Source organism: Catharus ustulatus, chromosome 2 (genome assembly GCF_009819885.2).
Source record: "Catharus ustulatus isolate bCatUst1 chromosome 2, bCatUst1.pri.v2, whole genome shotgun sequence".
NCBI lineage: Eukaryota > Metazoa > Chordata > Aves > Passeriformes > Turdidae > Catharus > Catharus ustulatus.
Genome location: NC_046222.1, coordinates 115,591,803 through 115,619,324, shown reverse-complemented (window position 1 = coordinate 115,619,324; position 27,522 = coordinate 115,591,803). Strand labels below are relative to the sequence as shown.

Sequence of the window (27,522 nt, the reverse complement as noted above, 5' to 3'; positions counted from 1 at the left end):
TTTACTGTTTTCACTTATTCACCTTGAATCTCTTCTCTGTGTCCCTTGGTATTATAACAAGAATGTGATTTATAGTTTTATAACTTTACTAAAAGGAAAAGAATTAGTATTTTGACCATAATAGAGGAAATGTTGGGAGTCTTATGAATGATTAAAAAAAATTTTCTCCCTATTGAAAGTATCCCAAGAATATTGTTTAACTGGAAAATAAAGAAGGAAAGTCTGTAAAATAGAGGGCCAGCTGACTTAAAGCATAAAACTTAGGCAATCAGTATAGTTTGTTCTGGGACGATCACTATTCTCATTAAAATTCATAAGCTACATATGCAACATAGTGATTCTATTATTATGCTGTAATAAACAACACAGCAAATGAAAAAAAAATGAACTATTGAATTAATTCAGGATTTATTGTTATTAACAATGGTTATTAATAATATTTGTAGTTAATAAATACACTTCCTCATTAGTGGAGAAGTGCTAATGCAATAAAACTTAATTATTATTTTTAAAATAAAAAAATACAGAAATTTTTAGGAAATAAAAAAAAACCCCTATGCATAATGACATGTAATGGAAGAAGTTTTGTAATTAATCATAATTATGTGTATGATTTTTTCTAGATGGGCTCATATGCACATACCTGTTGCTAATCCTACTCATGAAGCTCTGGTGCTAAATATGGTGAACAGTGATCCCAACCATTTTGCAGTTGAGACTGACCCAAAACAATCTGTAAGTAAGATTTCTGTGCTTTCACAAAAAAGATAGAAGAGAGCCTTCTTTCTAAAACAAATTGAATTATATATTGTACTGTGGGTTCAGAATTAACAATCTTTTAGACATTTTAAGTATGTATTTTAGAGATTTTGTAGACTGAGGAAGAAAACAATTGAACTTGAAAAGCAACTCAAGCTGAAGTACAGATGTTTGTTTTTTCCCTGGAATGCTTTGTAGAATAGTTTTGAGCAGGACTGCAGTGTAGGTTGTAAATAATTCAGGAGATATTAGAAGGAGAGGTTGTAAACAAACCACCTGGTTAGAAGCTTCATAAGTATCTAATAATCAACAGGATAACCAGGTAAATATTTAGGTTAGTAGATAAACTACTAATGGAAGAACACAAGAATATCTCATGGCAGTTATAAGAAGCTTGCAAGGACTATGAATAATAATTTGATCAATACAGCTGCAAAGACGCTTCAAGCAAATACCAAGAATAGTTTTATTCTCCAAATTCACAGTTACCTTAAGAGTGATTTCTACAGAGCAAATCTTAACCTAACCCTCTTCTTGTTACGTACTCCAGTTTTTCCTACTCCATCACAGAAACTCTTTCATCTTTCTAACATTTATGTCCTTTCTAGGAATAACAATTGTGTAGATTGGTTCAGCCTTTATATTTTCATTGAGATTTTCTAGAGTTCTAGGTGGTCAGGGTTCAGAAAAATATTTGTTATTGACCACTGAATGTTAGTTAATAGTACAGGCCCCACAAGCAATTCTTCGGATATTATGAGATTAGTTCTATTAAATATGTGACTTTTTCATTATGAGGAGATGAGAAAAGGAGGGCAGATGCATGGAAACTGCATCTGAATGAGTGGCATTGGGTGCCTCGATCAATCTTAGGATATGAATTCAGAACCTTTAACATGGAAAGAAGATAAAGAAAGAAATCTGTGCTGGACAGGAAAGAAATAGTGCCTTTTCTAGACATGAAGAAGGTAATCCAGGGAAGACACCAGAGTTGGCTGGTCCCTTCCAATGCAAACTATTCCACAATTATATGATTCTATTCCTGCAAAATGGTTTTAAGGGTCAGAGAGAGAGGAGAGGAATATTGTAATAAAAGAAAGCTAAGAATATACAAACAACCATATGGAAAAAATAGAGGAATGATACATAGTAGTTATAGGTTCAGTTTTCAGAAATTAAACAGCTTTCAACCTCAAATATAGCAGTACAGCCAGACCAAATGTTCCTAAAAGGGGCTCTGATGATAATAGCTAAAGGAGATCAAACTTACTCAGCTCCCCTATATATTGCTATGTAGGATTCCATTAAATTAAAAGTATGAAATGCGAAGTTTTTTCTAGTCTGTCTTTTCTGTCATGTATATTAATACGTCTTTATACACTGTGTTAAACCTTGACAAGTGCTTTACTAGTCATTTAATGAATTGGTATTTGAATAGGAGATTAGAAACATAATGGGTGCAAAGTAGAGCCAGGTCAATAACTTTTACATTTAATGTAAATTTCTATGTTTGTTTTTATGTCATCTAAGATGTAGGACTTTTGATTGTACTGGGCTGTTGATCAAAAAATGTCTCAAATTGGTTTCTTCAGTCCCTGACTTGAGTTAAATAAACCGGATTCAACAGTGATAGCAAAGATTTTTTTTTCTTTCCTTAAGATATTTGCCTAAAATTAATAATCAAAATTTTGACTAGTATTTCAGAATTTTAAAAAATCCAATATTGTTATCATCATATTTCCATGTGTGTGGAAGTTTGTTCCAGTTTCAATTTGGAACAAAGAGCATTACTGAAATATCACAAGAGATTATTTTCTATAGATATGATTCAACTTCAAGTAAGGATATCATTAACAATACACTTTCCTGAGGTCCAGTTGGATTAGGCTCAAGTATTCCTAAACTTCAGGGTGCATAATGAAGTCTAAATGAAATTCAATGGCTTTAAATCCTTTGTCAGCTTCATGTCAATTAGAAGCAACTCTGTTACCCTTTGTAAACTGATAAAAATGAGAAAAGACTGCATATCTTACTAGTGGCTTTGCAATTGTAGCCAAAGTCAGTTTAAATGGAATATAAAATCTTGGTTTTCTTTCAAAAGTTTGATAAAAGTTTTAAAGGATTCCTTTTAATGTGCTTTAATGGGTTTTGAATTTTCATATATTTTTTCCTTTCTTTTTTTTTTTTTTTAAAAAAACAAGCTACATCTAATTTTTGTTTCCTTTCTTGTCAACCTTAAACTAATTTTATAAATGCTGCCAAATTACCTAAATGCTGGAATGAAAGTGAATTTACATAAGTTTGCCATAAAATTCCAACTTCTTTTTCATTAGCATGTTATTAGGGGTGTCTGGGGAAAAAGTCATTGGGATGTTGAGTTTTATGTTTCTGTCCTGACCATTTCTTTGTCTTTAGCAGAAAAGTATTCAGGTTCAGCATTCACCAGCTGGAAATTTTTAATCATCAATATGTTCCCCAATTTACTACTTATCCTCTGTATAACTACATTGGTGTATTTCACATATATGTGTATTATATTGATATACACATATATTTACAATGTACAAAAAAGTCTTGCAAACAGAACCCTCTCTATCACCAAAAAAGAAACATTCTTTCACTGTAAGTCTTCAGTTTACTATTCTCCTGGCTTATAGCTAGCCTAAACCTATTCCATTAAGCTGTGTTCTTTCCTGATTGGCTTTGAAACACAATTTTTATTGAGGACAAATAACTTAATAGAAAGGGGCTGGCAGAGAGAAATGCAATCTCTGTGTGCAAGCTTTAATAATCTTCCTAATGACCATGAGTATTGTTTTATACAGAGCAGAGAGCAAGCTTTTACATTTAATGAAAAATTCCCCTCCTTTCTTCATTTTGTAACAGAAATAATGTACGTATAGGTAACTGCAGACTCTGTTTCTGTATTTGAACTGTTATATCTGAGATTTTATGAAGAGCAATGATATTGGTTCCTTTTCACGTGAGCACTGTGAAAGGCACTTGTTTATGTAAACAAGATGAAAGGCAGGAGATCTGTTAGCATCACCTTATTTAATTGAATGATGGAATGATTCTGTGACCTTCTTAAAATAGATTGCTTAGCATTATTTCTCAATTCTATTTTTATAAGCAATTTTTTTTGTTTGTTTGGTAGAAAATAAGTAGGGTTTTTTTCCCAGCTTATTTCAAAACAAATTATTTTTTTGGATTCACAGAACATCATACTGAATAATACAAAATGCATTTTTAAAACCCAATCTATAGTATAAAAATTAACAGTCCTTTCTGCTTTCAGAGCAGGCACTCTGCTGGATTATCATAACTCCATGTTGATTATTTTGATTCACTGTGGCAGTGCATTTTCTGAGTAATGATAATATGTCAAGTAATACTTACTGGAAATCGAACTCCTGTCTGTTTGCATCTCTGTGGAAGAGTTATTATTCTGAATAATATGAATGTCTTACTGAAATTACTCAATATTTAAAAATCTTAGTATTAATTTAATCATGTAGTCTTAATCTATGCCTTCCTGTCTTTACTTACTTGTTCATTTATTCAAAAGTATTTGGGAGGGGGTGTTTTCTGCTGTGTTTTTTTCTCCATTTGTAGGTCTTCATTTGATAAATGGGTCTGACTAGTAGGTAGGAACTGGATGGCAAATGAAAGTTTAATTAACTGTTATGGCAGTAGTCTGATGAATTACTTTAAAACTTTCTCCCCTAAAAAAGAAAATAACATTTAAAATTTCATCTGTTAGCTGAACACTCCTGAGCTCTGTCTTCTCTCTGCACAACCTACCTCCACTGCCATCAGCAGGAATATCACATCAACATCCCTGTCCCTCACTGAGCTGCTACTGATGACTCAAGATTTTTAGCTTTTTATATATGTTCATATATTTGTGGCTTTGGAGACTACTAATACATGGTTGCAGCTTCTAATTCTTTTTCTACCCTTTTTTCCCCTACATTTTAGAACAATAAGATAACCTTCTAGCACATTCTTGAAATACTGTATAGTCTTATTTTCAAGAAGAGAACCTACAACAAAGATGTTTTCCAACCAGAATCTGACAAGATACCACAAGAAATGGGGCAAATAGGACAAATTCCAGTGGGGCTGTACCTGGGGTAAAATTACCCAACCAACTGCTCTTCTAATTGGGCAATATTTGATAGCCATACTAATCAATTAACCTTATAAAAACTGTAGAACTACTGTATTATGTGTGTATATTGCCATATTGTGCACACCAAAGGCCTTTCAATTAAAGTTTTGCTTTTATGTGTTGGCATTTTAGGACTATTTGGAAGGATGTGTGTTTTATTCCAGGTAACTATTTATATGCTATAAATACACCCAGGGAATGACTGGCAAGACCAGGAATGCCATGGCTCGTGCCTGGGGCCAGCTCTGGGGTGACAGGAAAGCCATGGAGCAGTGAGGAAAACACACACACTTAGACAGTGCCTTCTGGAGTTCCTATTTCAGTCATGATAGAGCACTAGGAGTTGGTAGTTTTATGTGTGTTTTGTTGTAGGGTGTTGTTTTGACCTTCATTTATTGCAAATTATATTCATTTGATGAAACACAGGTTAACTGCTCATGATATCACTCAATTACCTTGTTATCTCTTCTTACATGCAAACATTATTTAGACATATATAATATTAAAAGGCTAATACCTGGTTTTTATTAATGGTTTTTATTAAAGAAATAGTCATAGTAATTGTGTATTTAGTGATTCTGCTTGATCACTCTCTAAAAGCGTTGGCATTTTTACTCTTCATAATTCAGCTTATTTGTTGTTTATCTGGTTCTTATAAACAGAGATTAATCCATTGTAGTCAGCTGCTTAGCTTTTGCCTTTGCAGTTGAGTCTCAAGTAGGATACTTGAGGTGAAAACTCGTAGCATAATTTACAGTGTTGGTTTTGCTAAAGGTAAGCAGGAGAGAGAAAAAGCCCTGGTTTATTAAAAGCTGGCATGTGTTTCCTTTCTAAGGCAGTTTGTGTCAGTGGAGGTCACTGTGATAACCTTCAGTTCCATCAGACACCAGGTGCTGTTGGGATGTTGTGTGAGCTGCCCATGTCCTTGGAGCAGTGCTAGCCCCAGCCCTGGAGCTGTGGATGTGCAGGGACTGCCCTGGGGCTGTTGGCTGCAATAACTCACTGCCTTCACAGCCTGTGCTGGCTGAGAGGGAAAACACAGCTGGTGGAGCACATTAATCACATGCACATCAACATGTAGGTACAGAGCACAAAACAGAAACAGACTCAGAAAAATTGATTTCCTCTCCCTTACCCCTCCTTTCTTTTGCTTCTTGTGTTTGTACAGCTGACTATTCCTCCTCATTCCACCACTGAGCTGCCTGTGAGATTCTTTCCATCTGCCCTTGGAAGACGCAATCACAAGGCAACAATAACCTTCAAATGCCCAAAGGTATGATGATGGGCTTGTGCCCACAACACTTGGGATTTAGGTTAGATGCTATTTATGATAGGCCTGTAGGTCAAGGTGAAGTTCAGGGACTGGAGGCATAATGAAAGAGCAAACATGAAGATGTTCAAAACTTATAATTTGTTTTATCCTTAGTTTTACACAGAAATTATTCTGTTTATAATATTAAAATGTGGCATAATGGCCTAGGAGCTAGAACATGTAATAAATAGTTTTTGTTTGCTCAGTAATGAGTTCTGGTGGTTTTAGCACTAGAAGACTGGCACGTCTTAGGTGTGTCACCTCTGAAATTAAATTTCTTTATGTTTTTCCCAGCCTCCAAAAAATTAAATTGTTTCATTTTCTTTTCTGATCTGAATTTTAGAAGGTCACACACTTTAAAAGGTGATTTCTTCCTTTCATTTTATCTGAAATTGTTTTTTACTTTGAGCACCTTAGAATTGTTGACTTCTTTTTTCTCTGTGAATTTTCCTGAAGTTGAATGAGAAACACGTAAACAAAGAGGCATGAATCATCAACATGACCTACTAACTGTTTTTAAATTACAGCTGGAATAAAAAAGAAAAACTGATAGTGCAATGTAAATGGGAATATTTTTTCATGCAAGATGTGGTTAAATGAAGCCTTTGCTTTCTGTGCAATTTCCTCTCTGTGGTTTTTTTTTTTTGAGTTTCAGATATCCTAAAAGACTGCTGACCTGTGAATTATTCCAGTTGAGTGCTACCAGCAGTTTTCAGTAATGTTTTACCTAATACTAAAAAAACAAATATTCTTTTGTATGAAGAAAACAAATACTGAAGGAAGTCATGTGGCAATTTTTTTTCCTGAAAAAGTTTGTTGAACAGACAGGTTATTTGCAGGTGCATTTTTTCCAGAATCTCTCCTAAATGTTTATTAAGGATAAGAACAAAGAGACAGCAGTTCTAATATGAATAGTATATATCAAAGGTCAGTTCAAGAGAACACAATGTCCTTATCTTCTCTGAAGCCAAATGGTCCATGGAAATCTTAGATCTAATATTTTTTTTCCAATATCCTTGATTTTTTGTGTGTCTTAAGGGTAATGTTCATTGTTATCTTTGGAGTAATACTTTTTGTGTGATTCTACAGCTGTCCCATCACAGAAGTATTTTCTTTCTTCCTTTCTGTTCTGGAGAGAACTTCTCACTTCATCTGCTTTCAGGTTTTTATATATGTGCCTTGAATTTTACTTTTACAACCACCTACATCTTTCCATTCCCTACACTGAAAGCTCTGGGTAGCTGGCTGTAAGTTAAATACTGTGTGCTTGAAGTAGGACAGAAATTAAACACAAAAAGGAGATGTGAACGTCTCCCAGAATGAAATTATTGATATCCGGACAGCAATACTTAGAGTAACAACAGCTTGAAGAAAGAAAAAAAAAAGCAAAAAATTAAAGTTCGCTTGTAGCAGAGACACAGAACAGTGGAAGCAAGAAATAGGGAAAAGACTTTAAAACGTGCAGCTCTGACTCATCAAATAATAAATAAGGGCATGTTTTATTCCCAGTTTGGAGAGAGGATATTTCACCTGACGGGATCTGGAGTTCCTCCTGAGCACATGGAAGCAACCACCATCAGTGCCTGCATTGGCGAGTACTCCTCTACCGTCATATCCTTCGAGAACCCAACTACTGAGAATGTGGTGCTGGACATCGTGCTGGCAGGTACTGGGGTTTGCTTTTTTTTTTTTTTTTTTTGAGTGGGAGAAGGAATTTAAGCTCCTTGGGTTCCATTAAAAGTGTGAAACGGGTGTGATTAAGTTTTCCTCGTTCTGTTTTTTGGCAATCGAGTTCTTGTGCATTGTGCACCTCCACCCTGAAAACTCTGTAGAGTGTGCTGTGGGAGGTAGGAAAGAACACAAACCTGTAACAGCTGTTCACAGAAGACTCCTTAGGTCGTGCTGCCTCATGTGGATGTGCAGCTGCTTGCTGGCTGTGTACTGCACTGTAGCATTTTGGCAACAGGAGACTCCTGGGATGTGTTATGGTAGCTGTGCCTAAGCCACAGAGCTAGTGCTTTACTTTGCTTTTGTTCCTTAATTACCATAAAAATATTTTGTATTATTTGGTAAGATTGTAGATAACTAAAGGAATTAGTAAGAGAGCAAGGGCAAAACATTTTTAAAGTTTTTTTGGGATTTTTTTTTTGTTTTTTTTCTGATAACTTTCCAAGCAAGTGCGTTTCATCAATATTTTCAAACATGCTTTAAAGGATAATATGAGATCCAGAATTGTCAGAGATTGACGAGTAACTGTCCATACTGGGATTTTCACAAATGCTGTAAGAACTCAGGTTCTAAATCCCACGTTCTCATTGATAACTAAAATTTACTCAAAGAGGAAATTTCACTTTGAGTGCATCAGAAGACTTTAAAAGGTTTTCTGAATCTCCACCTATTTGAATTTAACATGTGTGTAGCATCAGAAAACAGCTGCCAAAGCATGTCCCAGCATCTAAAAATACCAAAAATTCCAGTTTTGTCTTCATAAATAAATAAATGTAAGAAAACTAGCAACAAAACTGTAAAAGAATAGAAAAATCAAACCTGTTCAAAGGTAAGTTTTAAGCCATGTTTACAAACTTGTGTTGAGATTCAGGGTTTAGGCACACTGAATTAGTGAAGAAACGTAATTTTTAGAAACTGTGGATTTGTTTATTTGTTGCATTAAAATCACACTTTTTAACCCTACCTTCTAAATATGAATTAGAAATAAAGTAACACACCTTTTTCTACATACACAGTTCATATATGGGGGATCTTGGAAATATTTTTACCTTAAAGTCAAGAGCATCTTGGTCTCATGAGTAAACACTCTGTACTTTTGCTGGCCAGGTTTTTTTTCTGTCAGACTTCAGTGCAGTTCTCCCTGTTTAACTACTGAAATATTTTCATTCATGACTGACACAAAACAGAATACCATTTATAAATGACTCTTGTGAGTTGATGTTCTCTTCTGGAAAACATTGAAAGAAGCAACAGCATGCAAACTGTTCAGTGCTTGCAGGCCAAGTGAATCATGGCCAGGATCTTGGGGACACTGCCAGAGTTCAGCTGCTGAGCAGGATTCCTGGCAGACAGGAGAGATCTTGGAATTGAGAGAAACAGAGTCTTGTCCAGCTTCCTGCTTACCTGGCATCTATAGGTGTCCTGAGGTGACAAGGAGCACTGCAGCCTGGCTCTGCTCATGGACACAGGACAGGTCCTGCAGCAGGTGGCATTCAGTGCACGCACACAAGGCTCCAAAGTGCTTCCCACAGTAGAAAAGGAAGCGTAAAAGTTGACTGCACACCACAGGAGCTGCTCTTGAGCAGTCATTCAGATTGTGCAGTCATCACTTCTGTAATCCAGATGGAAGCTGTGAGGGTGGAAGTTACAGCTCTGCTCTGAGGCAGTCAGGAATTGTTGAGGTTTCTCCCTGGCACTGCTGGATGTGTGAATGGCAAGAGCCTCAGCAGTTGGATGAATGCTGTGGTAGAAGAACTTCTGGTTTTGAGAGGGAAATGTGCAACCTGCAGGGGAGCAACAGGGTGTGGACTTAGAGCAACTGGATGTATTCAGATTCCCAAATCCAGATGAAATTCACAATATAATGTAATACTACAGTTGGCAAATATGATTGCACTATTATTCTCTGCGGAAATTCCTGTTGATCAGGAGATTTTTCTGTTGACTGGGAAAAGGCTTTGTTATTTCCTCGTTTGAAAAGAGATAGAAGGAAGACTGAAGGAACAATAGGATTATCAGCCTCAGTTGAACCACTGGTGGGGTCATTGGACACTTCCTTTTGCAGTGTGTGTAGCCCATGATTTGCACATTCTCTTACAGTCCATGTCCAAGCCCATGAAGGTCAAGAAGGTAATCAGGAGTAGTCAAATGGATTTCTTAAGTGCAAATCATGATTGACAAATGTGATTGCCTTCTGTATGGAAATGCGTGATTATGCAAATAAAAGAGGAGCAGTGAATGTAATAGACCATGATTTAGTAAGACTTTGTCACTGTATCCTGTAACATTCTTGTTTGGAAGCTAAGGAAGTCTAGGCTTGATGAACAGACTGCTGAGTGGATTGGAAACTTGGCTGCACTGGTCTCAAATGATAGTGATCAACATCTTGACATTCAACTGCTGGCTGGTAATGATTGTTGCACCCCAGGGGTCAGCTTTGGGGCCCATATTATTCCAGACCTTTATTAATGACATGGATGATGATAGAGATTGCAATGTAAATTAGGGAGAGGAACTGACATCATGGATGGTAGAGCTTCAGTTCAGAGGTACCTTGATAAATTGTTGGTGTACCTTAGTTTTGAATTGCTTTGCTCATCAACTCATCATTCCTAGAACAGCTGAAGACAAAGTGAACTTTTACATTATTGGTAATGCAATTTTCATACTAAAATGTTAACCCTTTGTATTTTCCCCTCACTCCATCTACTCTGTGTGCTTTTCTTAGGCCAGACCATGTGAGTTAGAAGTGCTGTGAATTACTAGCAGTGCAAACCACCCTATTTGACCAAGAAAGAACTGATTATATAAACTTTTGAAGTGTAGGTGTGTATTACGTCTGTGGTATAAAGATTCCTGTTATGTCTAATGAATGCAGGATGGTTTATTCTAGTGGAAAGTGCAAGCTGGGATTCTGTTTTGTACAGCAAGAGCAATTAAGAGATGCAAACTGCTTGTCTTATTGAGAATAAATCTAATGCCAGACAGCACAGTTTAGTATTCCATTACTATGAGGTATTATTTGTAAGAATGCTAATCCTGTGTGCTATTCGCAAAATAATGAAGAAGAATAATAATTAAACTTATCTTTGATGCAACTTAGTCAGAAATTATTTTTAGAGCTTAAATATTATAACTAAAGCCTAGTAGATTATGAAATTCTGAGAAAATAATTGTTTAATTTTTTTAGTGAAAACAGTCATCTTTCTAGCTGTTGAGCATGAGCTTGTCTCAGGAAGTTGTTCAGGAATAGTGACAGAGACAGAAGCATCTGGCTTAGACAGTGAAGGACTAATGTTTCTTTTTATACATCCAAAGTTTTCAGTCTCCATTTTTCTTTACCTATCAGTAGAACTGACATCATGATAATATAATGTTTCTGTGTTCTGTGGAATTACAAAAGGTCTTCTTGGAAAAAATAAAATCTGTACCACAATCTTTATGAAAGGATAATCATGCCTGTCCTTTAAAGTCTTTCTTGAATTTTTTAGTCAGATTAATTTTCAGTTGCTCTTGATGACCTGCACATAAAGTTTGCTTTGTTTTAATTACAACAAGATAGTAGATATATGCATTCAAACTGTATTTAGATGTTGTTCATTCTGCAATTTGTTTTGTGGAGAGACACTTAAGTGGAATTCTTATTTCCTTCTTTCCAGAGGAAATCTAGTCTTTTAAGCAAAATTATGGATGCACAAGTTCAGTGTAGCATTCCTGGCCCTTACTTATTCTGAGAAATAATATGTCAGGCTTATTGCTGATGTTACTAGAAGCCAGAAAGAGGGTGGAATGGGGAAATCAACAGAAGGCAGCAACTCAGGGACATGCCTGACTGATCTTGATCTTTAGGAATTGTTTTTCAGTCCATGTGGCCCTTCTTTAGGGAATTCACGGTATCAACAATGAAAACAGGGCATCTCAATTGAAGTGTAACAGCAATAAACATCAATGTTTATAGATTTACTTCATGCTTTAAAGAAAATTACACAAGTTGTCTGTCTTATTTTCAAATAACATTCCATAGGCAATTTCTGCTCTGTATAGATGTGAAATTACAGTAATTTCACGAATACAAGCCGCACCAATTTGACTAAGATTTTGCTCCTAAACCGGAAATGCGGCTAATAATCAGGAGCGGCTAATATGTGAATAATTTTCTGACATTTACAACCTCAGAAGTGCCTGCCAGAGTGCCGACCCGAGCAGCTGCAAAGTCGGCATTTTGCGATTGTTACAAATCGCTACTCTGTTGCACCGCGGGTGGAGCCTGGCTGCCTGCAGGCAGCACGGGGGGCGGGGAGAGAGGCGGGAGAGCTCTCTTTCCTCCTCTGCCACAGCCCAGGGGAGAGACGGGGGGGGGCCCGGCGCTGCCATTGCTGTGGCTCCGGGAGCCGATGGGAGCCCCGCGCTGCCATTGCTGCGGCCCGGGGAGCGGGGGGGAAGCGCGCGCTGCCATTGCTGCGGTCCGGGGGGGGGGGGGGTGCTCCGCCATTGCTGTGGCCCGGGGAGCCGACGGGAGCCCCGCGCAGCCATTGCCGCAGCTCGGGGAGCCGACGGGGTGCTTTGTCCCCGCCCGCCGCCGCCGCGGCAGGAGCGGGGAAACTCCGTCCCTGCCCACCGCCGGCGCCACAGGCGCGGGAAAGCTCCGTCCCCGCCCGCCGCCGCTGCCGTAGGAGCGGGGGAAGCTCCGTCCCTGCCTGCCACCGTGGGGCAGCGCCGACCCGGGGTGACCGAGCCCAGTGGCAGCGGCGGCCGGCCCTGAGCGGCAGCGCCGGGCTGGGCCACCTGGCCCCGTCAGCAGCCCCTAGCGGGCCGAGCCTGCACAGCCTTAGCTCAGCCAGTAAACCCCGCCCTCCCGCGGTTCTATTACTAATTGCACGCGGGTCCTCGCTGCGAACGACAGAGCGGCTTATATTCGTGTGCGGCTTATCTATGGACAAAAACCGAAATATTTGCCAACACCCAGAGATGCGGCTTATACTCAGTGCGGCTTGTATTCGTGAATTTACTGTATGTTTAGAACTGCAAAGTTCAGGAATTAAAATAGACATTAATTGGGAATTGTCCTATGTGGACCATTTCTGTAGCTTTCATTTGCATTTCTGAAGCTTTGTCAAACCCAAGAGTGTTATTCCTCAGAAATGTTTCTTTCTGTGAATTTTGACTGCTGTTGTAGCACAAACACTCCTCTATTTGGAATAATTATAGAGTAAATAAAACTACTATTGCTACCTCCCTGGACCTCTTTAAACTAGGTATTTTCCTCCTGAATTTAATAGCAGTAAGTTTTCTTCCCAGGATTTAGACATTTGGATGCTTAAAAGAAGCTCTTATTCACATCTACATGAAGAATAGTCATGTGAGTAATGTTTATTTGACAGCAGGTCATTTTCCCCAAAATGAGTCAATGACCAGAACTACAGTGTATGCAAACTCTTGTTACAGATGGTTTAGCAACCTGCACTAATTCAGCTGTTTCAGGTTGAATGATACTTCTTTTCTGTAAACACCACTGTATAGTATTTCTACTAAGAGTATTTTTGGAAGCAACAAAAAAATGATATAAATAATTGAAACTGCTAAAATCTCCAGTGTAAACCAGAGCCCACAGAGTTAACCTGTATAAGAATAATCCCTAAATATTAGTGGTTTGTTAATACCATAATGCTTTATTTCAGGCAATGTGGACAATTCAATTTCATATTTTCAATGGTCCCAATATATAGTTCAATAAAAAAAAATTGCAACAGCTTTTATAGAGGATATTCATTTCAGAGTTTGAAGGGCTGTGCTCAAAGAAAAGGCTAAAGCTACAGCAGTAATTAGGAATTGGATAAGGGAGGAGGACTGGTTCCTCTGGAATCCAGTGTTACCTGCAGTAGCAAACAGCTGTCTGTGGCAGTGTAAGATTGATTATTAAAACTTACCCTGTGTCCAAGATAAGGCTCCATTCACAGTAAACTGGCTCTGTCTTCTTCCATTCAAAGATTTCTAAACTAGAATTACAACTTTTTAAATGTGCTTTGCAATATATTTTCAAACTACTTTCTGGGACTTTATGCAATTGAGCTAAGTACTCGAAGACAAGTCTGCTACTTGGTCACTTTTCATTCAGGCAAAATACATTGGACTAAGTATTATTGTATATATACAAATATGTCAATGTTAGAGTGAAATAGTAACGATGTGAAGAAATGCTATTCTATTTTCAGTCATCTAGTCAATTTAGAATACAAGTGCTAACATCACTTGACATAATTCAAATAATTATTTTAGCTACCAATTAAAAAAATTATGTGCAGTATATAAATGCACCTCTGAACTGATAAATGCAATTTTGAAGTATCATAAAGCATAGCCTAGTGCCTATAATTTCATACAGTGAAACTATATATTTCAGATAAAATAAGATCTCTGGAGATTAGTTAGATAGTTGTGTGAAAATTATTTTCTAGCTGAATGTGTAGAAAGATATAAACTATAAATACCATATATTTTAAAGTTTGCAAAATTCTTCTGGTAGGGGAAATTTAAAGCATTCAGCTTATTAGCATCCTGCAAAAAAATAGAAAATAATTCTTACAAAATAATTAGCATTAAAGAGGAAGGTTTCACTATAACCTTGTTTTTACCACTGCAGTCTCACAGGTCAGGAAAGAAGATGATACAGTTGTTTTATTGATATATTAAAATGAGTGTGTTGTCTTTTCTTATGCACCATCTTTTAATATTTGGAAAGGGGCCTTCAATTCTTTTTGTTTTCTTATAGTTTGCAAATCTTACTTTGAACCTCTAAGTTGGTTTCTGAAACCCAAAACATTGTTCTTGAGATGAAATAATTTTGGGGATGTTTTGTGTCTTGCAAGAACCAAGAATGATAGTGCCAAGAGAGCTGTTCTGTGCCTTCCTGAACATCTTTGATCATTATTCTGTTTCTGAAAGCTATTTTAACTTTGTTCTGTAACCCCAAATGACAGTCTTCCCTGGCTGTTGGATGAATCCTGTGTATCCTGCCTTCATGTCAGCAGTTCATCATTCAGTGTTATCACACTTTAATATGCCATACTGTACAGATATGGTCTATCTGTTGGTCTCAGGTGCTTGGAATTAGCTACTAGACATTTTTCCTACAAGGAATTTCCTTTGGCTTCTTGAACAGTTTCAAAACCTGTTGATAAAATTGGACTCTAACCCAGTTTTTTCCTATCTCATTTTTCATTTATCCACAGCATTGACAGTGATCAGTGAAACAATCTAAATAATATCTAAATCCTCTGTCTTTATGAGGTGATCTGTTGGTTGATCCAGTAACTTGTCAACAAGAAAGCAATTCTCGTCTGCAGCTGTGTCTGCACTGCTGGTCCTGAGCCTGTGGCTCTTACATTTCATGTCACCATGGCTTTCATTGCTACTTGATTTTTTCCATTTAGAAAATAGTTTATTTTGTAATCTCTAAATGTTATTTAGCTCAAAAAAATTTTAAGCTTTGTGTTTTCTTGATGCTGTGTAATTTCATTTTAATTCTATTTAAAAAAATACCCATAGTGTATATATACTACACAATGAGGAAAATACTGACAGAACCTTTAAGCAAAGTGGGAGAAAATGGACCATGTGCTCCCATGCAAGGATGTATTTTATAAAACCTCTATCTGTGAAGCTGTTTTATTGGGGAAATTGTTCCATCAATTTTGAATTCTAAATGTGTTTCCACAAATAATTTTTTTTCTTTTTTTTTTGTTTTTTAGATCAGGAGCTGTTGAATCAGGATCTGAGTACCTCTGTCCTGTCTCAGGCCACCTGTGCGGAATCTGTTTTTCGTCTCATGGTTAAACATCCACATGGTATGGAGCTTCATAACTCTTAATATAGATTTAAACTATTAGTATTACTTATTTTGTTAGCTTAACTTGCAGCAAGTTGCAGTTTCCTAAAACTTGAAGTACCGGAGTAGAAAAATATGTAGTTTCTAAGAAAATTATTTTAAAAATAAATTTTTGTAGTTTGAAGGATCAGTTAAGAAGAAAAATGAGAGGAAAGAAATTCCAAAAATCAATGTCAATTGTAACTGATTTTAATTTTTACCAAATCAACAGAAAAAAAAAAATTTCATTCTAGATACACAGCATGTTTCATGTTAATATAGATAACAGAATAAGCCATACCATTTTCCTTGAAGAAATAGTGTCTATCTCACAAAAAAGACCTTGTTTAGAAATATGAAATGAGGATCACTTGTTTGCAATTTAATTTAAAAAAATTTGCCACATGCTAAGATTTTCCTGTAGATGTACTTGGCAGTTCTTTGTTTTGTAAATGATATTGCAGATATTGCAGACCTTACTGTTCCCAGAAAGGAACTATTTTTGTTTTCCCTTCTAGAAGCTTATTATGCCTCAAAACATTTCTAGGTGATATAGAAAGAAGGATTTAAAAGAAAAAGAGGTGTAAGAATTGATTTGGATGTCATGTCATTTGCATATATATATATATTTCTTGTGGTTTTATCCCAGCCAGCAGCCACACCCCAGGCAGCCACTCACTCACTCCCCCACCAGCAGGATCAGGGAGAGAATTGGAAGGGTAAAAGGTGGAAAACTCGTGGGCTGAGATAAAAACAGTTTAATATGAAAATGAAAAGCCACACTAGCAAAGCAAAGCAAGGAATTCTTTCACTTCTTCCCAAGGGCAGGCAGGTTTTCAGACATCTTCAGGGCCCCATCACATTTTAACAGTGACTTGGCTGACAAACCAACACTCCCAACATCCCCCCTTGCTCATTCTTTGTGCCACTTTACACACTGAGCCACGATGTCTCATGGTCTGGAATGTCCCTTTGGTCATTCTGGGTCCCCTGTCCCAGCTGTGTCTCCTCCCAGCCCCCATGCACACCAGCCTCCTCACCAGTGTGGCAGCAGGAAAAGCAGAAAAGGCCTTGGATCTGTGTAAGCCCCACTCAGCAATAACAAAAACATCCCTATATTATCATCACTGTGATCAGCACATATCCAAAACACTGCCCCATACCAGCCACTGGGAAGAAAGTTAATTCTACCCCAGCTGAAACCAGCACAACATTTTACACAGACATACATAAAAGCTGTAACTTTTACCATGACCTTCTATATATATATTTTTTTTTTTTTTCACAGAAGCAGTGAGGAACTGTCCAAAGCAATCTAATTAATGTACACAGTAAAACTGAAAGAGTATTCCCTTCACAGAGATATTAGAGCAGCAGAGAAATCTCTATAAGTTGTAATTTCTCCTTACTTCATATCTGAAATACTTTAATGGTTTAATCAGTAGATGAAGATCAGATTAGATGCAGGTGTTACTGCTTACCATTATTCCCTATAAAAAAGAAACAATACTTTGAAAATGTGTTGGAGCTCAATATTATTCTTAATGGACTTGCTGGAATATGATTACTGAGTTATTTTATGAGCAACATTCATGCTTAAGGAAAAACTGTGCTTATTGCTAATTAATTACTTATTTTTTTCCTCACTCACTCTAAAACCTAAGGTGAGAAATTCAGAAATAGTGAGATAGTCTGAGAATCTAGGAGTCATTTTTTTGTCATCCTTTCTCAAGAAATCCAAAATACTAGCCATGCTGTGAAATTGCTGCTCAGAGCAGAGTATCCTTTTTTCCCTGCCCTGGCTCCCAGTAACACGAACTGTGTTACTTCACCCAGTCCTCAAAGTGAAGGTTTGATCCCATTTTGCTTTCAAATTCCAGTCATCACATTTTATGGCTTAGCTGCTGTTCTGGGTAACCACTTGGTGTAGCATCAAACAGGAACAGTAGCCAGGGCATTTGACTGAAAATGCTTTTTAGAGATCTCTCTCCATATTTCAGCACAAGTTTTACATTTTTAAACTTCTCTGTTTTAAGCTGCCGCGTCACCTGTATCATGTTTATCTCTTTCTCCATGGAGGACTTCATGATTGACTCCTTAAATTTTTTTTTCTAACTTGCTTTTTTTGTAAAATATATGTATTTGTTAACATTGCTGACCACTTAGGAAGGAAAGACGAAATATATTTGATAAATTCATTTAATGTGAGACATTTTCCAAAAATCTGCCTGCACTGTAAAACCAGATGATGGCAGTCATATTTGAGATAATAAAATTCTGTGTTTGCTCTTTGGAAGCATGTTACAATTACAATTTCATATTTTATTCAACACTCTTTGAGAAAGCATTTTAGCATACTTTTAATGTCATGTACAGTCCACTGTGATTATAGATAATTTGGCTTTTAAACTAATTTCACCTAAGAAATGGCATAAATTTGTTCAGGTCCTCAGGCCATTTCCCTAAAATACTAGATTTCAAGATTTGCTTTTTGAATTCTGTACTTATTTGCATCTGCTTTTTTTCTTTCAGTAATTTTGCATGCACTGTCATTTTTTCTTACTATTGCTTTCAAAGACTGAAAAAAACACAAAACCAACATACTTGGTTGCCCTGGTTGTCCTTAGTTCTCTCTGTTTCTTTTATAATGCTTTCATTATCTCAAAATGACTTGAAGAGCCAGAGAAAAGGAAAAAAAGATAGAGAGCTGTGAGAAATATTTCTCCATTCTAGCAGACTATTTTGAAAACATGCTGGAAAATACTAAGTTTTCTTTCCTCTTCTATGTTTTAACTGCATTTAATGACCAGGGTTTGGTCCCTCACAACAAGCAGAAATAATTTTACACTTTATAAGTTCCATCAGAGGTTCTGTTGAAGGCAACCATCAGTGCTCCAGCTGATAGTGTTCCTCCAGCTGTGGGTACATTCAGTTCTTAGGACTGAAAATCATCTTTTCTTTCTTCTCTACTGTCTGTCATTTTTTGTCTGTATGTCTGTTCCTTGTTTAAACCTCCAGCTGGCATTTTCCCTCGTTCATTTTTCTCTGATGTACTGTCATGGTACCTGGAAGCTTGTACAGATGTAGATTTGCTTTGTGAAATTTCCAGCAGAAAGGAAGGTGTGGGATCCCTGCCTAATCCATGCACATGGCATTTTCCTGATTACTGACTCAGCCTGGCTTGCCTCTCCCCTATGAAACATTCTAAAAGAGCAGTGTCCTCATGTTATAGCTGACAGAGAAACAGGATCATTACTGAGTCCTGGGGTAAGACAGCACAAATGATGAGGTCTAAGCCATATTTATCTCTGGAGAGATGTCTGACAAAATCTGTGAGTTGAAGCTGGTGGCATTCCTGAGTGCTGGTTGTCTCCGCTGTCAGCAAGGAAAATCTTAGAGAGCTCTCTAAAGCCACAGCACACCTGGGGCTGTCCTCATGTAGGGAAAATCAGTAGGAAAATTGTTGTGTCATATTTTAAGGCACTCATGCCTTCTACTGTAAAGAAGGGCCAAGCTTAAAGATTTTTCTTTGTACTTCTCTGCAATCTCTTCAGGCCATACATATTTTATATGTATTTATTTGGCCTGTTATAAGCCCTCTTTTTACCTTTTAATTTTGCTTTCTTTGCAGATTATATGCTGAAGATAAATCTTTATATGTGTTTGCCAGTAATCCATTATAGTGAAATAAGTTAAGGAAGCGAGAGGCAGCACTGTAACAATAAGCAAAAATTCTCAGTTACTGTTCTCTTAAAAAAAGTCCTGTGAGTTGAAGGAGTAGAGTAGTGCATTCCCTTGACTGGGTAAGGAAATGATTTATCTCTTTCAGTGTGCTCTCCTGATGTTGCAAAACAAGAGAAAAGAAAAAAGATATTCAGGGTGCAAATGAAAGAAGGGAAGACATCAGAAAACCAGATTTTGCATAGTGTCATGCAGATCCACATAAGACTTCTCATTTGGATTTATCATGAAAAACAGATTTTCAGGCTATAATTACCTCACAGATTTTAGCTAGGCCATTCAGTAGGTTTCCTTCAGAATATCCTAATTTGTTACTTAACACCCAGAAGTACAGTACTTCAGAGCATTTAAACTATGCAAATCAGCCTCAGGGGAGGCTGTTATTTCATATTATCTTGGCCTATTTCTCTATTTAAACATATCTGCTCTGTTTTATAACTTGATAAGAAATTATCTCCTTCAATTTCAATAGAACTAGAAAATGGAAAGATTATTAATTTTGACTTAGAATAGCATATTGCTGCTAATGGATTTGATAACAGCTGTGGATGGACAAGATGGAGCCAGGATGTGTCCTTGAATAAGACAGAACTGTTTAATTCCTCTTCCTGATTCTTGTTTCTAACCTTCACCTGTTTAGGTAATAAACCCAGTGAAAACTCCAGAGATACAGATTTGTTTCAATCTGTAAATTACTCAGTAAATCTATGTCTAGCTCCAAATTGGCTATAAAAAATTATCCGCACTAATCTTTTGTTTCCAGCAGCACATGCACAGTGGGAAAATTACCAACAGTACTGAGCAGTTGTTTCTTGAGCAAATGAAGAGGTTTGATTTTCTGGATGTCTGTTTTATTTCCATTTCCCCCTTCCTCATCTGCTCTTGGAACAATGATATCTCCATCTCCCATTAATTCATCTGTGCAAGATGCTTCCACATCCTGCCCTAAACTAGCTAATTTGTTGACTGAGAACTAAAGCTGTTGTTTTTGCAGTAGCTTTTCTTCATTTGTGTTTCTAAGTTGACTTTCCATATTTATCCAGCTGTTGAGCTCTGAGAAACATTGAAGGTATGTTGGAGATGCTCATTTAACCAGAGGATAAAGGACTAAAAATGAAAGACACGCAAAAAGTACCCAGTCCTACTGGCATTTGTATTAATAGAAAACATGTATGGAAATTTGGAACAATTATAGTGGGTTTTTTTTTCTTTAGAGGTTGGAAAAAAACCTATGGAATTCTCGAAAACCTTCTCTTAACATTTTAAAAAGGAGAAGTGGGGTATGTGTGGGAAAGTGAAACTTTTCCGTAAGAACATTTGGAGATGGAAGATTATGATACAATTTTAAGTTTTTCAAAAATAGGTCTGAGGGTTTGAGGGAGAGAAGAACTAGTTGGCTTGAGCTTTCTCCTTTTTTTTTTGGTTTAATTACTGTATACTTTCCAGGAGAGAAGATAGTTCAAACTTATCTTATTAAGTAACTCTCCAGGGCACAGATTTTATTTTAAAGCATAAATGCTAGAAGGCATTATTGAAACTGATCTTTCTACTTTGACATTTTATACCTTAAAAGTGCTTGATAATTACACTGCTGAACTAAGGTTCTTTTTTTTCATATACTGAGTTTTTCTAGAACATTTTTTGTCAAATGCTTTCATAGATTTTTTTTTTTTTCTTTTTGTCAATGAGGAATGGGTGTCAAGTATAAGACATAAGAGAAAGTAAAAAGAAAATATATATACATATATATATATGTAGTATGCATTCAGTAGTTAAACAACAATTTTTACCCACAGTGGTAACAGAATTCTCAATATAGTGGTGAACACTTTAAAGTCAAGCAACCATTAAGGTTTTTCCTAATCAGAATTTGGTTTGCAGAACCTTTTGTACATCAGCTTGATTTTAAAGGTCTCATTTCCCAAGTGTTAAATTTTTTACGTATCTATGATAATCCCTGTTCTGACCCTTTATTTCTCCTTCCAAGTAGCATAAGATGTTCTTAGAAGTCCAGGCTCCAGTGCAGTGTGAAGAGTCACTGGGCACAGGTATTTAGGAGATATTTAGGAGAAAAGGGTTAGATGTTTTTCAAACCTTTGGTACTCTGTGTAAGTGCTGTGAACAGCAGGATGTGCCTGGAATCCCTTTTGGAACTTGTGCAATGTAGCAAAGTCTCAGGTGTGTAACATGAGAGTGTCTCTTTTTTTTTAATCTTGTATTTCTGTAAAAACCAATCACATAAGTCAAATTGATACAATCAGGTCATTCCATAATTGTCCTGGCCAAACAATTAACTCACTTCTACACATTTTCTCTAAAAATTCCTTTGTCTATCTTCTCTAATCAGAGTTCTACAACCCATCAATACATGCATATTTCTGTTGCTGTCAGAAAATGTTCTGAGCTGTAATTAAATGCAATCTCAATCTGAATTGCAGTCAGGAAGAAATTGAAAGGAAAGAAGAGGGTGTTTTTTTAATGTTTTTATTTATTCATGATTCTAGTCACAAAATTTTCAGGACTAGTTGTTTGACTAAGTTAGGAAAGCTGTCAGAGTGTTCTGGGGATGCAGATGTGCATTTTCTCCTTCTTGCTGAAGTCTGTGTTGTCTGAGTTTAGTTTTGCACTGTATGTGATAGCTAGATCCAACATTTTTTACAATTAGCAGAAAAGGTCCTGTTGAATAAGGAAGTTTAACATTTAAGAGGGTCCTCTCCCCTAAACATACATAATAAAGTGTATACACACTTAAAGAATATGTTTGGTTTTGTGGCAGGGTATGTGATTAATTGAAATAATAGCTGGTAGCAGTTGGATTCACAAGTCAGATTATTCATTATGGGGAAAGATGCATTTAGGTTTTTCAGTCTTGGCTCAGTAGCATATTTGAATCTGATGAAGTTCAGGTAGGTAAAACAATCCCCAGACACCTAAGAATTTAAATTTAAACATCTGCCTCACTTGCACTGTAATTACAGGAGATGTAAATGTGTATTTCAGGCATGTATTCTAACTGCTGTGGTATGAATAGAGGTGGGATTATTTGTGTGGCTAATTGTTTTGATGACCATAATCTATATGTTCACCTCAAAATTATGTATTTCTCCTTGCTTATAAGATATAACCAGGATCAATAATGCTGTAGCTCCGTTTCTTGCCAAATGAGATCTTTAAAGCTGTACTCTGAAGGGGGGAATAATTTAATTAAAATGAACATCATATTCTTCGTACTCTGTTGCTTTCATTCTTCCCTAGATATTTTGTCATACTATTACTAAGATTAAAAAATTATTCAAAATATTTTTTTTAATGGGAAAGATAATAAATTATTCACAATCTCATTAAAAATTGATATCTTTCAGTTACCAGAGGGAATTTGGATTCCCTGATTTACTTTTCTGTCACAAAGCCTGAATGATTAGGCAGACCTGTTTTGTTTTGATAAAGCCATTGGGATTGTACCTGCCTGGGTGTATTTGCAAAGAGAATGCCTATCACTAATACCAGTTCTCTCTTCATATAAACCTCAGCAAAAAATTATCTCTCTTTTCTCTGCCTTTGCATAAAGGATCTTACCTTCAGCTTTTACAATATTTATGTAAAATCCTTATTTACCTGAAGATCAGGTTGACACCTTCAGTCATCAGCATTAGGAACAATCTTGCATCTTACAACAATATTTAGGTTTAAACAATATTTATTTCTTTAAATGCATTGCTGATACCAAGCTCAAAAACCCACTCAAACCCCAAACCAAGGCAGGAGAAAGAAAATGTGGGCACTTCTGCTGTGTTTGCTGTGAGTGAAAGATGAGGATGTGCTGTAACTGTCACCCAGACTTGGCCTTTATTTCAATGTGATGCTTTTCCTGCCCATAAGCCATAGTCTATAAGTCAACAGAGGGGATTTTGGTATTAAGTAATGAACATAATTTGTGTGTTCTTGGAGAAATGCAGAACCAGGACTTACATTGCAAATAGCTGAAAAGTGTTTGAATCGTGACCTTTACTGTAAGAAGGAGTAATAACTCACAACCACTGAAGCATGCAGCACAAAATTCTTCATTGAACACCAAAGTTTATGTTAACAATGTACATAAAATACTTTATTACACTCATAGTCACTTGGTCTAGTATCATCTGCTGAGTGGAGGGAAATTAAGCTTACTTCTTTGCACAGTAATAGCATCTTTTGAGATGACAGCACATTTAAAGGGTCATGAGAGCATTGGAAGAGGGTTTTATTTTCTCAGGCTCCTCTTGCTAGGACATTATTTTTGCCATGCATTAGTTTATGTGCAAGGATTTTACTCTTTTTACTGTTAATAAGGTAACACTAAGTAAAACCTGTGTTTTCAAAAATAGTTACCACCTCTGAAATTTAGGTGGTAGTGAAAGTGCACTGAACCTTAAGTGCTTTCTGCATTCACATCTTGTTAAGGTACTTAATAATTTTATTTTCACAAATTTTCTCTTACTTGAGAGAAGGAATTTAGCATTTTATTCTTTTTAAACCAGGGAAACAGTGTATAGGTGTAATAAAGGCTTTCTGCTGCTGAAGCCATGGTTGTTTCCCAATAAAACCCAGAGGCTTGAAAGGCAGATCCTCTTTCTCATAATAATTTGTTGAAGATTGGGATATTCATATAAATTTTCAAACAAATTTTCATACAAAGTCCAGAAGGAGACTTAGAATGAAAATTATCCCATGCAACCATCAAGAGGTCTGTGAAACTTCGTGATGTGGCTGTTTCTTTTATCTCTAAATTGGAACTGCTAACTGCCTCTTTAAGGTGTTAAATTCAGTATAATTAACATGAGAAGTTTTTCTTGTAGTAGATGAACTTAAAAAATGCAAATCATGTTTTTTATTGTCTTGTTTCCCTGCTTGTGTTATAAGAGTGTTTTGTACACTGAGGTGAAAACTATAGTGTTGCAACAATTTCTGATGTTGAATTGTTTTTATCTGATTTCTTCGCAAGCACTGAAAATCTCTTACAAATTAAGTAATTTTTCCCCTTCAGAAAGATACTAAGATAAAACAAAGATTATATGCCCATAAAGATTGATATCTATTAATTACAGGTAGCACTGCCTTTTTCACCATGTGTGCCAGTAATTTCAGCTGATCCCTGAGGTTTGTTCCCTTTTTTTATTACCTCTGCTACATACAACCAGCAGAACCCAAAACTTGAATTGCATGCTGTCCTCTTAGAGGCTGTTCCAATTTCTTTTTTTTTTCTAGCTATTGGATACAATTTCTCTTTTCCATTAAATAGGAAAATAATGTGATTTCTGAAAAGAACTGTGTTTCAGACCTGTGTGAACAACACGTTATCTACATGCACAAACAAGCAAATCAGCTTGATCACACATAATAGCACATAGTACTAGACAATAAAATAGCTTGTCAGCAACTGTTGAGGAAATTTTAGATAATCCTCGTCTTTCCAGCTCACTTTGCATCCCTTCAAATGAAAAATTACAAGCTGTATCCAATTAATCTTTTCTTCTTACCAATTTATCCCTTTTTCAAATCAAGAATTAAGTTTTGTGTTATTTTTCTTTCTTTGGTCTACAGATTTACCTAATTTTCCCAACTCTGAATTAAGTGGAAATGCCTTTTTTCCTGCTTTCTGGTGCCTCTACTTTTTGACAGCAATCTTATTGATTGAAGAAATACAGGGGGTTTTTTTTCAAACTTCTTGAAGCCTATTTACTTCTAGAGTCCTTCTGTTTGGTATTCAATGTTAATTGGCCTGGGCTGCCTTCTGCAGTTGCTGTTCATCTTTACAATAAAAGTATGTTTAAATGATTCAAGATGAGTGAGAGATTCAGTGATCCCAAAGTACTTTACTGACCAAAGAGAATTTTGGTAGCAGTTTATTTGTCCTATCTCTATAAAAAGCAGAATGTTGGTGGTGAAGCATTCCCTGTCACAGAAAAAAGCGGGGATTGAAAACAAATGAGTGTTATTCAGTAGACAAATTAAAAGTGAAACTATTTTTAACAATGAACTTAATTAACTCTCAGAACAATTCTCAATGAAATGTGGAGGATTCAATATCGCTGACAAGTTTTAAATCAAGTGGCTGTGTTTTTTTCTAATTAAATTCTCTTGTTCAAGAAGAGTTATTGAGACTGAACCTTGATTTTTTTCAAATGAGTTCTCAGAAATCCGATGTATTTAAGTCAAGTTAGGTGATCATAATGACCGAAATGTTTAGCAGTAAAGAAATGAAAAAAGATCTCTGCAGAGTTCTGGACAAGCAAATATGCCTTAAACATGCTTTAATAATGCAACCAAAGTGGAAAAAAATACAGTAATTTCACAACTATAAGGCGCACCGGATTATAAGGCGCTCTTCCGGGTGTCAGCAAATTTCCGAACTTTGCCCGTGTATAAGGCGCACCGGACTATAAAGTGCACTTTTTTTTTTACAGCGAGGATCCGCACGCAACAAAGAAACCAATTAATAATGGAATCCTGCAATCGTGGGGTTTACTGGCAGGTGCTCAATTTGCAAACATTTTTCACAGATTGGCGTAGCCTGTAAACGCAACCCTAAGCGCCCTCCCCATGACGCAGGCTCTGGCACTCCTGCCCACCCCTGGCGCCGGCTGGCGCGGCTCGGCCCTCGCTGCGCATCACGGCTCGGCTCATGGCTCACACTTCCAGGTTGGGAAATTTCCGAACTTTGTCCTTATATAAGGCGCACCGGATTATAAGGTGCACTTCTGGGTTTTGATCAAAATTTTAGTCAAAAGGATGTGCCTTATATGCATGAAATTATTCTACTTTGAAGTTTCTGAATTAACATTTTCAGAATTTCCATTATAGAATTTTTCTTATTCTTTTACTACATCATGTTGAAAACAGGGTCAAGAAGTCAAATACCATCAGTAGATACAAACTGCACAAGCTTTCTTTTCTTTGCCATTGTAGCCTATTGCCTCTAAGGGATCATCATTTTAACTTTTTTGGTCATTAGTCTATATACAAAAGGAAGATATCAAAAATTAAATTAAATTTTGAGACCCAATATATTCAACCAGAAAAAGCTATAGATTGTAGAAAAATGAACTATTTTTTTGACTCTTTTTTTCTACTCTTCTCCAACTCTGTGCTGCTATGTATCAGAAAATAATCTTTTTTTTTCCTTTAGATTGATGCCAAATGACAGTGTGTAAAGATCAGTTCCTTGTCATCTTTACACGCAGGATTATTTTTCTTCTGGCTTTTCTTCAGCTGGCACCTATGACAAAGAACTGTTGGGAAATGCATTTGTACCTACATTTGTTCAGTGTTTGACTGCAAATCACTTGTGCCTTGAGCTGCTTTAGAGACTAAACCATATGGAAAGAAAAAATGTCTTAGATTTGAAGGCTGCCAGCTTTTTTTTTTGACAGATCTAAAATGGATTATCTTGACTGATTAAGTTGCTTGCATGACAATTTTTATTCCCAGTTACCTCACCACAAGTTATTGTCAGAGGAAATGTCTTCTTTCTATTCCAGAAAGGTATTGTAGTTTTATCTGTGGGAATATTTTAACAAAGTTTTAGAAAAGAATCAGAAATTATTGGTTTTCTTCCTTCCTGAATCAAAAGAAAACTGGTCTCTTACTGGGAACTGAAACAGTTTGTGCAAAATAATAAGTAAAAGCTAAATTTTAGTCATTTGTTTTGTATTTCATGTGAAAATGAAGTCGTTATCTTGCCTCCTGAATTGTGGCTGATAGTGTATGGTTTCCATTTCTGGGTTCACACTGAGGTACAGGACCTGCAGCAGCTGCCCCTGTTCAGAAACACTGCAGCTCCTAATTACCATTGAGTCATCCAAAGCCTGCTTCTGTATGATTCAGAGTCATCCTAACACTGTCAAGTAATGTAGGTCCTCAATCCCTTCTAGAATATCTTTCTATTAATTCCCTTTTAGGCTTAAT

At 36.5% G+C, this 27,522-nt stretch overlaps 1 protein-coding gene across 1 annotated transcript in view; it reads left to right on the top strand.

Annotated features, from left to right (window-relative positions):
- The window catches only part of CFAP47 (cilia and flagella associated protein 47), a 266,976-nt gene that overhangs the window by 187,997 nt on the left and 51,457 nt on the right, over positions 1–27,522 (top strand). Inside the window, exons 54-57 of the mRNA XM_033053233.1 lie at positions 624–735; positions 6,102–6,206; positions 7,755–7,911; positions 15,722–15,817. Coding sequence (XP_032909124.1) covers positions 624–735; positions 6,102–6,206; positions 7,755–7,911; positions 15,722–15,817 — 470 coding nt within the window. The remainder of the gene's footprint in view (positions 1–623; positions 736–6,101; positions 6,207–7,754; positions 7,912–15,721; positions 15,818–27,522) is intronic.